This window comes from Mastomys coucha, unplaced genomic scaffold (assembly GCF_008632895.1).
Source record: "Mastomys coucha isolate ucsf_1 unplaced genomic scaffold, UCSF_Mcou_1 pScaffold6, whole genome shotgun sequence".
Lineage (NCBI taxonomy): Eukaryota > Metazoa > Chordata > Mammalia > Rodentia > Muridae > Mastomys > Mastomys coucha.
In genome coordinates this window covers 20,993,736-21,008,352 of record NW_022196912.1, presented here as the reverse complement: position 1 = coordinate 21,008,352, position 14,617 = coordinate 20,993,736, and the positions used below count along the sequence as shown (strand labels likewise).

Genomic DNA, 14,617 nt, shown 5'->3' with positions numbered 1-14,617 from the left:
GGGCAAGAGCCCAAGTTTGTCTGGAGTTGAGCATGACCTTACTAGATCAGGGGAGCTACTCTTGGGGGTCTGAGGGAGAATGAGGCAGATTGACTGTATAGGAAAGGGTAGAGTTGGGGAGAGGAAAGGAGTGTCATTCCAGAGAATGGTACCCAAACCTACCAGAGTTTCCTGAGAACCCTTGGGTAGAGGGGCACAATTCGTAGTCAGGACCCTGGTCCACTTTCTGCGACCAGTTTGCCTGTGACTGGCATTGAGACTTGAACATATGGAATAGCTGGGTAGACCACAGGCTATCTTTGTCGGGACAGACCTCTCCTAGAAGTAACATGTCTGAAACTGAGTGTCAAGGTGGCAGGGAAGCCCAGGAGAAGCGGGACTGGAGTTGGCAGTAGATGCCCAGAAAGCATACATTAATGGTTGACTGCTACTATTTCTACATCTCACCACCATCTCAGCTTTAGAAAAGTATAACAGGATGAGCAGCCTAGGGTGTGCACTCAAGTCTTGATCCTAGCCAGAGGCTGGGAATGGAACAAACAACCCATCTGTCTGAGTTTTCTTCATCGGTTGTGATTGCAACAGCCCAGGTTCTTCAGATAGCCTAGCACAGAAGGGCAAAGGGCCTGTTATCCATTCCTCTGCTTGATTTTGAATGTGTGTGAGTTACCCGACACTATTGGCATCTGGCTTCCTCTTTCAAAATGGAAATGATGGCCTCTCTCATCAGCATGTGAGGAGTGGCAGAGGGGGAGCATATGATGTATAGACTGGGACCTGGTACATGCCTGCAGGATGCCAAGTGAGCAGTTACAAGCTTGACCAAGTACCAGGCTAGTGCTGACTCCTAGACAGGAAGATGGCTTACCTGCGGATGGTTCTGAGCAGAGTGGAGCGTGCCTCGTTGTGGAAGGTGATGATGATGCTGGTGGGAGGAAGGTCCGTGCAATACACAAGCAGTGAACATCTGGCAAACAAAGACAGATGATAAGTAAGACCTTAGAGTGCAAAACAGAACTAAGCACCTGGGACCACAGGCTTCAGCTGAGAATGACTGAAGCTAAATGTCTAGCACCTGGGGGAATCCTGGGCTTGGAATTTAAACAGAAACAAATATAGTCAGTTACACACTCCTAAGTTCAAGTACAGATTCTCCTAACAGTTGTAGAAACAAAATTCCAAGTCTTGGACTCAAAATCTGGGTCCTTTTAGCCTTCTTGCCCAAGCCCCTGGCCAAAGAACAGACCCAAGCCAACAGAAGCCTTAGGATATTGACTTCTGAACCAGGAGCTTCAGGGGTGGGTCCTCTCGGATGGCTGGCTCCCTGTTACCTGCTCCTTACCAGTCTGGCGTACTTGAAGAAGCAGAGTCCTACAACCTCAGTATAAGCCATAAAGTCTCCTGCTGAGAAAGCACTTGCTTTCATGTGTCCAGGATTATTTTGGATGACTATTACCTCTGGGGTAATTTCAATTTAATACCTTGCCTCAAGTGAAAATTGTAGCCCGCAGCCTGAGAATTGCTATAATAATGGAAATGGGCCGTCCAAGCGAGGCCTGTGCCACTGGGGCCTGCCATCTGGGTATATGCTTCCTCCTGTTTCTCATGATTTCAGGGGTGGCCCACTTATGGGAGGGGTTATGGAACATTAAAAAAAGAAGTAAAGAATGTACTCAGTGGGTCAGATTTTTGCTCTCATTTTTTCCCATTTCTTCCTGAGCTTTTAGCTGAAAGTCCAGAGACCCACAGATAGGCTTTGAGAGGACTGAGTCCTTTGGAGTTGTTTGGAAATATTTTGTACAAAGATGTCTTTTCAATTTTCCTGGAAATATGGCCCACATTTTCAACCAGAGTCTCACACAAGTCTGGGGCTGAAACACTTACAATCTCCAGTACTGGGCTAAAAGAACTGATGTCTCCAGTAATCACCCGAGTGGTGCTACATTGATGCTTCCTTGGGACCAAATGCTTAAATACAGTATGCTTATGGCATAGGCACGGAGAAGCCCGGATCAGAACCAAGAGTTAGGGAAGAAGGTAAGGTAAAGAAATGTTGGTGTATGCCATGGCCTGCAGACCTTCCTGTCCTCTCTCAGAGACACATCCAGTCCCACCTCCGAGCTGCCTTCTCCACACCAGTCCTCCCCAGTCCACTGCAACTCTGTGGGGAGCAAATGAAGTCCTGCATGAATATGCATTGTTGACATGCACACAGACATGGCCAAACCTCAGACCCACGGCAAATGGCAAAGCCTTTCTCAGGTGAGACTCAGGAAAATGGCAAAGCCTTTTCCATGATCTAAGTACAGATATTGTGGATGACTATCCTTTTGCTAAAAGCAGTGTGCGCAGAAACTATCCAGCATAGATCTCTTCTTCTTCCTGGCTGCCTATAATAGCCTGAAATGCTTCCCTACACCAACTCCCACCTAAGCTAACCCTGCCTTCTTGTTCAGCTGTATATAATAAATTGGCCTCCGTGGTTAAGATGTATAAGATAAATGTGTTGAGTGTCCAGGGTGTGGCTGGAGATGCATCTCCCTCAGAGCCATGGCCCACCAGAACCCAGCTTTTCTGTATGCATGTCTGTCATTTCTTTGTCTCCCGGTGTCACAGTTAAGTCACACCCTAAGCCATGAAGGTTGCAGCATAGCTCCTTCCCTCATAGTCTTCCTTCCATGTCTGCCCACAAGGCTCTGCCAGGCCCTTCTCTGGCCTGAAACCCTCAAGTGGCTCCTGATGTATAAAGTCCAGTTTCATGCCCTACACTTTAAGACTCTTTTGTAACCACAGTCTCACATGCTTTCTACCTTTCTGCTGTTGCTTGTGTCATATGGAGCAATGTTCTCCATTTTTCTACTACTTGAGGAGTTCCTAGGCATCCTTGGAGACTCAGGGTAGATGTCTCCCTTTTCTGGGAAAACACTCCATAGTCTCCAAGAGGCTAATGGCCTGTGGTTTATACTAGACACATGGACGATGTCTCTTTTCTAGCACATATCATGATGAGACTATATCCCCAACCTTACTTAGTTCATCCAGGTTAGAACCATAGCTTGATCCACGTTGGCATCTTTACAGGGGAATGTAGGTATACCAGATGCTCTTTGATCGAGAAAGAAGAAAGTCAGGACCTACATGCCCAAGTCAGCAGGAGACCCAATCATTTATGGCTCTCAGACACGTGGCAGCCTTCCAGAAGGAGTCTAGGGAGTCCCATTCACACGTTTTATGTTCTTAGAGAGTCCCTTCCTTCCCTGAATCCTTATATAACTCGTAAGATAGGGTGGATGTGATATGCTGTGACTTTATGAAAGCTCTGTAGCCTCTCTTTTTGGCCATATGGAGGGGAGCCAGTGGCCATGCTGTGCAGACACTCAAGTATCCCTGTGGAGAGATAGCCTCATAGAATCTGAGGGTCCCTGCCTTTACCACTATCAGCTAGCCAGCCATAGGAATGGACCACATCAGGAGCAGTCCCAGCCACTCCAACCAAGCCTATGTTAGCAGCTACAAGAGACTGCTGACGGCAGCCTAGTGAGGGATGCTAAGCCAGGACTGCCCAATCAAGACACTCCCAATTCCTGACCCATAGACACAGTGAAGATGGTTCATGGCTTTTGTTGTTTCAAGCCATTTGGTTTAATCAAGGATGATTTGTTGGGCATCAGATGCTGTTATAAAAGGGGAGGGGAATGCTTGGAAACAGCCTCCACTGAAAAGAATCTGGACTTGTTCATCTTTGGACCTAGCCACAGCTCTCAGTGGGAGGAGCAACGGTGAAAAAAAGGGGAATGGTAGTATTGGGGTCCCTGCTTGATAGGTTACAGGACCTCGGAAGTCATGGAGGGTCTTGGAGAAGGACCTGGTAGTAGGATGGGCAGCAATGAATACTCCAAGAAGAATAAGCCTGATACCAGGAAGTGGGTGGGACAAAATATCCATGGAAAGAGAAGTAAGTCGGAGAACTTAGTGTAGCCTCCTGGTCTCTCTCAGGGAAATAAAGGAGACCCTGAATAGCACTGCTGTCAGAACATGTAGCTGTATGGCTCTGCCATGGGGGAAGATTCTGGGAGATACTGTGTAGTCAGGACTCAGCTTTTATGATTTGAGTTACTTGGAGTAAATTGGGGGAGAATGGTGATCTTTGGCAGTATCGTCTTATTAGAGAGATTTAAACACAGGGACTACTTTTCTTGCCTCAGAGATGCCAGTTGGGGAGATGGGCATATCAATGTACACACATACAGAGGCTAACTGCCTGAAATATGAAAACATATTGGACCCTAGAGGGTAAGGTGATGATGAACAGAGAATGGGGTAGAGCAACGCACAACTCTTGGTCTAGGGCTTGAGACACCATCTACCAGCACGAGACCTTGAGCAAATCGCCTGCCTTTGCAGGCTGCTGCCTGCTCCTCTGTGGAACAGGGTTAGTCCAAACTCTCTCACCAAAGATCTCGACACAGAAGCAGAAGTTCTGGGTGTAGCCTGTTTCAGCAACCACATGCCATTTGAACCAAATGCTGCAAGCACTCTTTGTACTTGAGGTCCAACTATGCCATAGGGTTACTTACCTGCGACCTTGATTTTCTCATCTCTAGATTCTTCATCCAGACAGTAGAGAAGGCAACACCTAACATGCAAATCTCCCTCACTGATCATCACGACAGGTAGCAAAAGGTGGCGGACAGTCACATGATTAGATCACTATTTCTAACATATGCAGGTGACTCCTGCTGTGTCTAACTGGATCTTTCTCATGTTGGAAAGAGGTCATGGTGGGCATCTCCATTGGTGCTGACACAAGCTAAGGAGCAATGAGAAGCAAGAGAGGGGCAGAGTTCAGGCACGGCAGCATCAGCGCTAGTACAATGAACCTGGTCTGATGCCTAGACTTGGATCTGCATTGACCAAGAGCTGGCTGCTCGCCCTAGGGTATGGCATTCCCCCCACCCCAAGCTTCAATGTTGTCACCTGTGAGATGTGGTGAAGGCTCTCCTCCCAGACTGGCTATGAAGGCTGTGGATAATACACCCAAAGCATTTGGAAAGTGCTAAAGGAATGGAAACAGCGAATAGCTGAAGCAGCCAGTAAGGCAGCTTTTTCCTCCTCTGGGCTGGGATCCCTTTAAGAGCTGAGCAACCCTTTCACAGGGGACACATATCAGATAGCTTGTACATCAGACATTTACATTGCCATTCATAACAGTAGCAAAGTTACAGTTATGAAGTAGCAACAAAAATAATTTTATAGTTGGGGGGTCACCACGATGTGAGGAACTGTATTAAAGGGTAACGGCATTTAGAAGGTTAAGAACCACTGCTCTAAAGGAAGTATCGTGTGTATCGACTAGAGGTACAAGCTCACAAGGTAGAAAAGGAAGGGAGGTTGGAGTGGGAAGCAGAACTGTTACAGCTGCAAGCAGCAGCTGGAATTGAGGTGCTATGCTCCCAGGTCTGGAAGCTCCTATGTCCAGAGGGGTAAGACACAAGCCTTGCCTGAGGTCATACCACGAAGCTCAGGGGCTCTGCTGCTGCGCATAAGCACAGAGGTCAGAGGGTAAGATGGTGTTTCACATTCACAGGTTCATATCCCTCCACAAGCCTCCCTGCTTTCTGCTGTAGCCCAAAGGGCCTGGACTCACAGCAGCCTCTGCAGTAAAGTAAACCGAAGCTCAGAACTCCAGCCCCAAAGGACGAACCTAGTTCATGCATGAAATAAGGGCACTCCAGGTCCCATGACTTCTTAGCTGGTACTGGTCCCTAGTGTTCCAAGCACTCACTAGGTCAGAGCAAGTGTCAAGGCACTGAGCACACAGGCATCAATGAGTCCTGCAAAGGAGTCACCTGTTATCCACTGGCCCTCAGCCTGCTCAGTGACAAGCACTATGCACTGATAATATGGACTCAAGCCTAAGAGAAATCCTTAAAGCTGCATTCTTAGAGGAGAGTCAGGCCAGACAGTAAGTGGGCTCTCTGTGGGAGGGGCCTAAAAGATTAATCAAACGCTGAGGTCTCTGGGGCCATGAAGGAATGAAGAAGGCGGCCAGTGCTGACGTCTGGCGCCAGCAGATGGACGAGAAAGCATGCTGATGATTTATTAAAGATTCAGGGGGGTTATTGAAGAGAGGAGCCAAGTAGAAAAGATGCGGGGAAGGGGGTGCTTAGGTCATCTTCTGGACTAAGAGGAAGCATTAGCTATGTGGGGAAATAGAAGTGTGTGTGCACATGTGCTTGTGTGTGTGTGTGTGTGTGTGTGTGTGTGTGTGTGTGTGTGTGTGTGTGTATGTGCGTGGGTGCATGCCAGCATGTGTGCACATGCTCATGTGTGTGTCTGTGGGCTGTCTGAGGCAAGATAATCCCACTACAGAAGCACCCGAATAACAGTTCCTCCAGACTGATTTTAAACAGTTTCGTGCCCTCTTCTTTTTTGAAGGACTCATTGGAGACCCATGATTTTCCTAAATTAAGGTGAGACTCAATGTCCCGCCTGGATTCCCAGCTCAAGAAGGTTCAGTTGTCACTGGCTGCAGATGCTTCCAGGGAGCACTTCTGAGGTCAATCCTGGGCATGGGAGGAGCCTTAATCCTCCCTTCCCTTACCCCACTGCAAATTACTGTGTCTTGCCCACACCCTGCATCTAAATGAACATGACAACCACAGTGCATTAGAAACATGTCTGTCTGTTATCCCAGTAAGTAATGATGCTCACAGTGCCTTCCATTTTATTTCACATGATCATAAAATACTACAGCTGCCTGTGAGGGAGAACATGATGACCGTCATGGTCACCCCCGTTTTGCTAATGAGCTGGGAGCTTTTAGTGGTCCCCATGGCCCTAGAACACATGGTCTTCCTCTCATCACATGCTGAGAGAAAATACTTGATCATAAATTATAAACATTCAGGATTTTATGCTCTAGCATAATAACCAGAGGGAGCGATAAGGGAGGCAAGCCAGCTAACTTTAAAACAGAGTGAAAGCATAATTATTATTACTACGGGGTTGGTATAGGGGCGAGCTGCTCAATGGCGGTGAGTCTGGAAATGGGTCTGGCACCCTGGAACGGGGAGACTAAAGGCAGTTAGTGACTTGGCAGCTTGGCCAGAGCTGGGTGGAGGCCGTTGTGCAAACAGGCAACATGCACAGTAAAAATCAGACAGACTGGCAAGGGGTGCTCTCAGGTTACACAGTCGATTGGAGTTCAGTAATGATTTCCCTGCCCTGACCCTTAGTCTCCTGGTTAATGATGGTGACAATATCCCCCCCAGAGTGCATTTAAATGACTACTAGTGGAACCCTATTGCTAGTGGAACACCTCAGGTGTACGATGTCACAGCAGCTTAGGAAGTGCCTAATGTTTTCCAGGTTCACTGTTGTCATGGTATGAACCTGAAATACTCCTTCACATTGGCTCAGTCCTGCATTGGGCATATCCTTCTTTAGCCCCATTCGTGTTGCTCGTCTTTTCATCTTGTTTCATGGGTGACACAGATAAATTGTCAAGTATGAAATGTTTTCAATTTCCATGTTTTGAATGTTGGGCTGTCCCAGTGAGGGATGCTGCTTTGTTGGGAGGGAGAGGACCCAGCTGGAGGAAGTAGGTTATTGATGGGTGTGTCTTTAAAGGTTATAAAAGGTCTCTAGTCTGTTCTTCCATTTCTTCTTCCTGTCTACCATGATACATATGACTCATAGGCTCCCCAAACCATGATGGACTTAGGAGGACCAAGATGGCAGACATGAAGGCTAAGCAATTTACTGAAACCGGTAAAGGGGACTGGAGCCAGACTTGCTGTAATAATACCCTCATGCTAGGCTGAGCCAGCTGTTGCTCATGTCAGTTCTGTACCTACTATTTCTACTGAGTTCTAGAAACTAGAGATCTGCCTAGGAGGAGAAAACAGGTTGTGTTGCTATACAGGGACAGGAAAATGGGGGAACTCTTTCTGGGGTTATCCCAAGAGAGATGTTGCCCAGTAGGAGTTTCACTGGGTGAGAATCATGCAAGGCTGAGTCAAATGGTTCCTGGGCATTTGGTCCTATACAGACACTGGTTTTCTTTCTAACCCCCACACTTTTGTTCTGTAGAAGGCCAGTCCCAGATTGAGAAAATAAGTTCTCTCTATGTGCGCCATTTCCCTAACTTCAGAGCCAGAGAGATAAAGGGAAGCACAGGCATTTGACTCCCAACAGGGATGGGGCCAATTTCTTGGGAGAGAGCTGTATGTTCCTTAAGCGAGTCCCCTGTGGAGTGGGGGTGGGAACATCCTTCGTTCTCTATCTCCATCTGACATTCTTGGTGTCATCCATTCCAGGCCAAGAGAAGCCGCAGAGACACACCATCTCTTCTCTCTCCTCACACAACTCTCAGGGCATAAAGAAGACAGGTGGAGGGAACCAGCCAGCTTCAGGCCCAGTGACCTTTCTTGGATGTCAGTTTTCTCAGAACAGAGTGCAGTGAGTTTACTACTGGCTTTTGGAATCAGATCTTGTTTTTCAAGCACAGAACATCTAATCCACTCTGAGCTCTGTTCCATGGAAGGACACCTGATGTCAGGAGAAAAAAAAGGAGATGAACATAAAATGCCAACTGCCTACTCTGTGGCTGACCCTTAAGTTCACACCCAATTCTTTAGAAGGGCAAGGTGCAGACAACGGAGAGAGTGTGATGAGTATAAAATCAGAAATTCCTTTTAATCTCATTTCATGGGCAACACATATACACTGGAAGGCATGAAATTTTTATTTCATGTTGATTTCACTGGGATTTCACATGCAGATTAATTTGTTCATCCGCATAAACATATTCGGTGCCTACTTTTTGCCTCAGCAGCTGCTCTCTCTCAGTATTAGCGAAATCCCCTGCCTCATAAAAGACATTTCAAATGATACCAAGACTTGCTGTACTGTTACAACAACATGGGTTAATTGCTTAGTATGTTATTGAATCTCAGCCTATTCAGAATGGAAAAAGTAGGCCAAAGCAGACAGGTGATTTGTTGAGGACCTTGGTTAGGCACTGTGGAAAGGAGCTTCTAAAAGTGCCCTCAATCCACACCTCTTTGTATACCCCATTCCCTTGGAGGGGGGGGCGAGCCAGGTGACTCCCTTCTGAGGAGCTGAATATATCTAAGGAAAGGCCACTTGGACCCAAGGCTTCTGTCTCTCTTCATTCATCTTTCTCATGCATGGAGCATTACAAGTTTCTGATGAGAAAGAAGAGGAATCAGTGTGTCTCTGAGGCATGTCCTGGGTTGGAAAGGATGAATAAGATGTCACAGCAAATGGAGACAGAACAGGAAGGGTCGTCCCTACACCACCCAGACCACTTGCACACTTGGGCACTCACAACTCTCTCTCAAGAAGTTAACCCCACTCTTACCGAGAGCCATATGCTTGTGTTTTCCTTTACCTCTCTGGCTCTGGAGTGAAAGACATGGAGAAAATAGAGATAAATTATTTCTCACCCTTTTGTGACTAAGTTACAAGAACCTGGTCTCCATGCTTTGGGAGAGCATACTACCATGTTGTAGAACTCCGCACATGGCTGTGGTTAACCAAATCTCCCCAAAAGCCATGTGAAGGAACTTGGAGAATGATCATCATCTGGCCAACCTCTGAGATGACTCCTTGGGGGCAGCATCGGGGGCTCCCTGAAGTAGGGGACTCACATACTATAAATGGCTAACCTATAGGAACTGTGAGAAGGTAAAAGTCATCTTAAGCCATAACTTAGTGGTTTTCTCAACCTTCCTAATGTTGTGAGCCTTTAATACAGTTCCTCATGTGATGGCCCCAACCATAAAATTCTTTCATTGCTACTCCATAAATGTAATTTTACTACCATTATGAATCATAATGTAAATATCTGATATACAGGATATCTGATATGTGGCCTCTATGGGGGTTGTACCCATAGGTTAAGAATTGCTGCTATGACCTTTTAGAGTAGCTATTGTACAAAAAGATAAATGCAGGTATCCTTGGGTATAGAAGAAGAAGAAGAAGAAGAAGAAGAAGAAGAAGAAGAAGAAGAAGAAGAAGAAGAAGAAGAAGAAGAAGAAGAGAAGGAGGAGGAGGAGGAAGAGGAAGAGGAAAAAGAAGAAGAAGGAGAAGAAGTAGAGGAGGAGGAGGAGGAAGAAGAAGGAGATCATTATCATCTTCATCTTCATCATCATCATCATCATCATCATCATCATCATCATCACCATCATCATCATCATCATCATCATCATCATCATCATGATGCTCCCCTGGGTAAAATACAATTTCCCTTCAGTATTTGAAGGAAGAGCCATGGAATTATACCCTGTTCTGTCTCTCTTCAGCACACTGTGGTCCAAGATTCCCCAAGGGTCCCTTTGTTCATGCTCTGGAGGCCTCCATTCACAAAATGATACTAGGAAATGAGGACTTAGGGATTCTACATGCAGAGAGAACTTAGTATTTGAATGATCTTTTTCCTCTCTCTCTCTCTTGCTCTCTCTCTCTCTCTCTGTCTCTGTCTCTCTCTCTGTGTCTGTCTCTTTCTGTCTGTCTCTGTCTCTCTCTTTCTCTCTCTCCGTCCCTTCCTCTCTCCCCACTCCTTCTCCTTCCCTCTCCCTTCCCTCTGTTTCCTCCTTCTTTGGATATTATCACACTAGGTGTTCTAGGATGGCCCCAGTTCAGAAGCCCCTTTCACAGCCTAGCATGCACTGAAATCTGACATGTGTGTGCCACCTGGACCATGACTGCCTTCTTTCTTCTTCTTGTTGGTACCACCTACAATAACGGAAGTGAATTTGTTTCGTGCAATGGATGTCCTAGTGCACTGAGGCTACATGCTCCTGTAGAACTGTAAGTTAAAAAAAAAAAGTGCTGCCCTAGATGTTGTTATCTCCTTTCTAGTTCATAAGGCCACTCTGCAGGGTACCTGCTCTCCAGGTAGCCCTAGTTAGGCCAATATGTTGCATTCCCTTGCCTCTAGGTACTACCATATACTTGGAAGAGCCTCTCTGCCAGTCCAGTTCTGGGTCTTCACTTCTTCTTTGGAGAATATCAACACCTCCTGGATTTATTAGCTATCTCTTTCCAGAAGTATCAGAAATCTCAGAAAATCTATGCCTTGACACTTCTAGGCCACTTCCCCGGCCTGATTAATTGCAGGCTGTAGATCAGAATGATGATCCCAGAAATCAGTTCTGAACATCCTGCCTCCTGGCAAGGTAAGAGAGTCCCACAGGGTCTGTCATGACAAACTAGGAAGCTAAGTAGGGAGGAGGTAGTAGGAGATGAGGTCATATTGCTTGGACTTGATTAAATGCGCTGCCTCTGTCTCCATTTCTGGTTTTGAGTCACCACCAACAGCTGGCAACTTTTCTTTGACCCCAACCTTACTCCCACAAAAGAAAACCATGATTGGTATTTGTAATGTCTGGCCAGGAGAGACTTTGAAGGCCATCTATTTAATTGGCCCCTCACCATGAGCTGCTGGACAGTATGTCTGGGAGATATCTGTATGATTGGTGAACAAGGTAGATAAGAGCAAAGAGAATTTGGCAGATGATAGAAGATGGTCAGATTAGCTTTGTAAACTATTACTCTTGGTGTCTCATCAATGAATATGAGCCTGAGAAAGGTTCTAAAACCTCTGGGGAGTCTCCATTATCCAAACTTCTCCCTCAAAACCTAACCCAGCTGCTTCCTTAGACTGGCTCCCTTCTCCTAGTACATACAGGAAAGTCAAATACAGCTATTGATTCAGTAAAGCATACCACATATTATGCCAAACAATTCTATGTGATATAAATCAGCTCAGAAACCATTGCCTCCAGCTGCTTCCTTTTTTTTTTTTTTAATGAAGCATCTGAGGACCATAACAGTGGGCTGACCTACCTAAGGTGATTACTGTGCGGCAGAGATAAGGTTTTACATTTCTAGTGATTAAACTTACTCAGATTTCTTAAATCAGGCTTGGAGAACCCTATCAAACAGCACAGACAGGCCCTATCCACACAATGCCATCAACTATCACAGCCTTCAAGGGCCCTTTCATCACCCTCTCCTGTGAGGACACTCCTGCCAAGGTTCCCATCCCTTCTTCACAATGCTAACTCACATGAAATTTCCCAACCCTCATCTTTCTTCTCATGTTATAGTTATGGACCATGTACTTTGTTCTTCGCCTTCAGCCTTGGTGAGATAACTCTAGCATGGTTGACTCCTTCATTGCCATATCTTCTTGATCTTTCTTATTCTTTTTCCCCATCAGAAATTCTGCTGTTCCACAAGCCTTTCTCCTAGGCTATACTCTTCTCTATCTTCCTTTCTGGGTCATCACTTGCCCACTTAAGCTTTAACTCACTGATGCATATCATCTCCTGGTTATCTTCGTAAATGAGTTCTTCACTTACTCTCAGCCTTCCCTAGGTGACTGTATGCCCTGTCATCATCTACCATGTGCCCAAGCTGAAGATATGGCTTCTAAGCCTGAGTCTCTTTCCCTTGCCTACCCTAACTCAACCTAGCTTGGCAACGCATCTTCCTTATCTTTCCATCTGGTTGTTTCTCCATGTTTCCATCCTTTCTAGATGACTGTAGCAACTTCCTAACTGGCTCTATCTCCTTGCAATCTGCTGGATCTGCAGCTGCTGGAGTGATCTACGTAAAGCTCTTTCATCCACTCTGGATCCTTGTAGGCCTCATACCTCTCCTGTGTTTTCTTCTAAGGCGGTGGTTCTCAACCCTTCTAATGCTGTGACCCTTTAATATAGTTCCTCATGTTGTGGTGACCCCCTCAACCATAAAATTATTTCATTGTTACTTTATATTGTAATTTTGATACTGTTATGAATTGTAGTGTAAATACCTGCTATGCAGGATATTTATTATGCAACCATGTGGCTCATGACCCATAAATTGACAATCACTGCTTTACGGTCTGGCTAGATATTTTTCTCCTCTCCATATCTTGCCTTTCTAGGACTTCACCCTCATCCCATTGCTGTAATTTACTACTAAGCATTGTGAAGTTACTTTTCTGTTTCCTCTACTGACTGTGGTGACAGTCTAAACACTTACTTGTAGTGTGGGGCAGTGGTCTGCTCAGGTAACTTAAGCTTTGAGCCTTGGAGCCTCTGTGGGCAATTTCTGCTTGCAGGGAGTGGAAGGAGCTTAGCCATAACTCCTAAGTCTTTGGTTCCTGTTTAAGTCACAACCCCTCACAGCTGCCCCTGCAGGAGATGTGTGCTCTATCAGGCAGGCAATGCCCCAATATCCCAGTATTCTAGCTGGACCCTACCCCCAGTCACTTACCACAGCCAGGCATGCCACACCCCATACAATAAAAGGGGTAGTTTTCCCTCTCCTCTCTTGCTCTTCCTCCTCACTCTCTTGCTCTTTGTCTTCTCTCTTGCTCTTCCCCTCTCTCTTGCTCTCTTGCTCTTTGCCTCTGCTCTCCCTCTCTTGTCTCCTCTCCTCTCTTGCTCTTTGTTCCTCTCTTGCTTTCTTCCTTTCCTTTCTCTCTCTCTCCTTACTCTCCTGTCTTTCTCTCTACTTGATCGGCCTATTTTCTCCTTCCTACAATAAAATATCTCATTGTCTCTTTCTTAACTAACGTGTGCCCTGCCAACAGGCCTCAGCACCAGGGAAAGAGAGACCCAGGCCTCACACCAGGCCCTACTCTTGGTACAACACTTACCTATAGTTATCACTTTGCTCCTAGCATGATGACAAGGTGAAAGAAGGTGAAAACAATCCAGGCCTGAAGGATGAGTATATGAACAAGTGGCTAGAGTAAGGGTGTCCAGGGGGCTACAGAGGAAAATGACCTTTATGAACCTATGGGTGATGTCGATACAAGGGAAAGAGGGCCAAAGTCAGGAAGGCAAAGACCAAGCAAGCCATAAAAACTAAAGGAGAGTCACAGGTTAGAGCACAAGGCCACTGTGAAGTAAGGAGAGGTGTCGGACTATGGCGGTTCCTCAAGGGTATCTGGGATAAGGCCTTGTGTGCTCTTTAGCTTTCTCTATTGCTATTGCATAGGAGATACTCAGCCTGGTTTAAAGGCAGGGTGTTTACATTTTCCAAAGTCTCAGGAAAGGTGAACAATTCTTGCTCATGTGAGAGACTGAATCCCACTGGATTATGGATCACATAGTCTTCTAGAAAAGGTCCACCAAATATGACAGCCATTGACCACATGCGACTACTGAGCATGTGAATTTTGCCTAGAATGAATGCAAGTTACCTATGAGTATAAAATCTATCCATAATTTCAAAGACAAAGAGTGTTGACTCTTTTGATATCTTGCTTTTATATAAATAACATGTTGAAATGATACTACTTGACAATTTGGAGTAAATAAAATATATTGTTGAAGTTAATTTCACATTCTTCTTTTATTTTGTTCAATGAATGACTCTAGAAAAGTTTAAATTGTGAATTTATTTGTACTGAACACTGTCCTCCCATCATTGATTTGCATATATAATCTCTCTCTCTCTCTCTCTCTCTCTCTCTCTCTATATATATATATATATATATATATATACATATATATATGGGTGTGTATATATGTGTATATATATACATATATATGTATATTTCTATCATCTACCATCATCATTTTAT

The 14,617-nt window shown here is 45.5% G+C and overlaps 1 protein-coding gene across 3 annotated transcripts in view; it reads right to left on the bottom strand.

Moving 5' to 3' along the window:
* Window positions 1-14,617, bottom strand: part of Galnt14 (polypeptide N-acetylgalactosaminyltransferase 14) — a 222,558-nt gene that overhangs the window by 53,714 nt on the left and 154,227 nt on the right. For all 3 annotated transcript variants that reach the window (XM_031355843.1, XM_031355840.1, XM_031355842.1), the window contains exon 3: window positions 869-967. In XM_031355843.1, coding sequence (XP_031211703.1) covers window positions 869-967 — 99 coding nt within the window. The remainder of the gene's footprint in view (window positions 1-868; window positions 968-14,617) is intronic.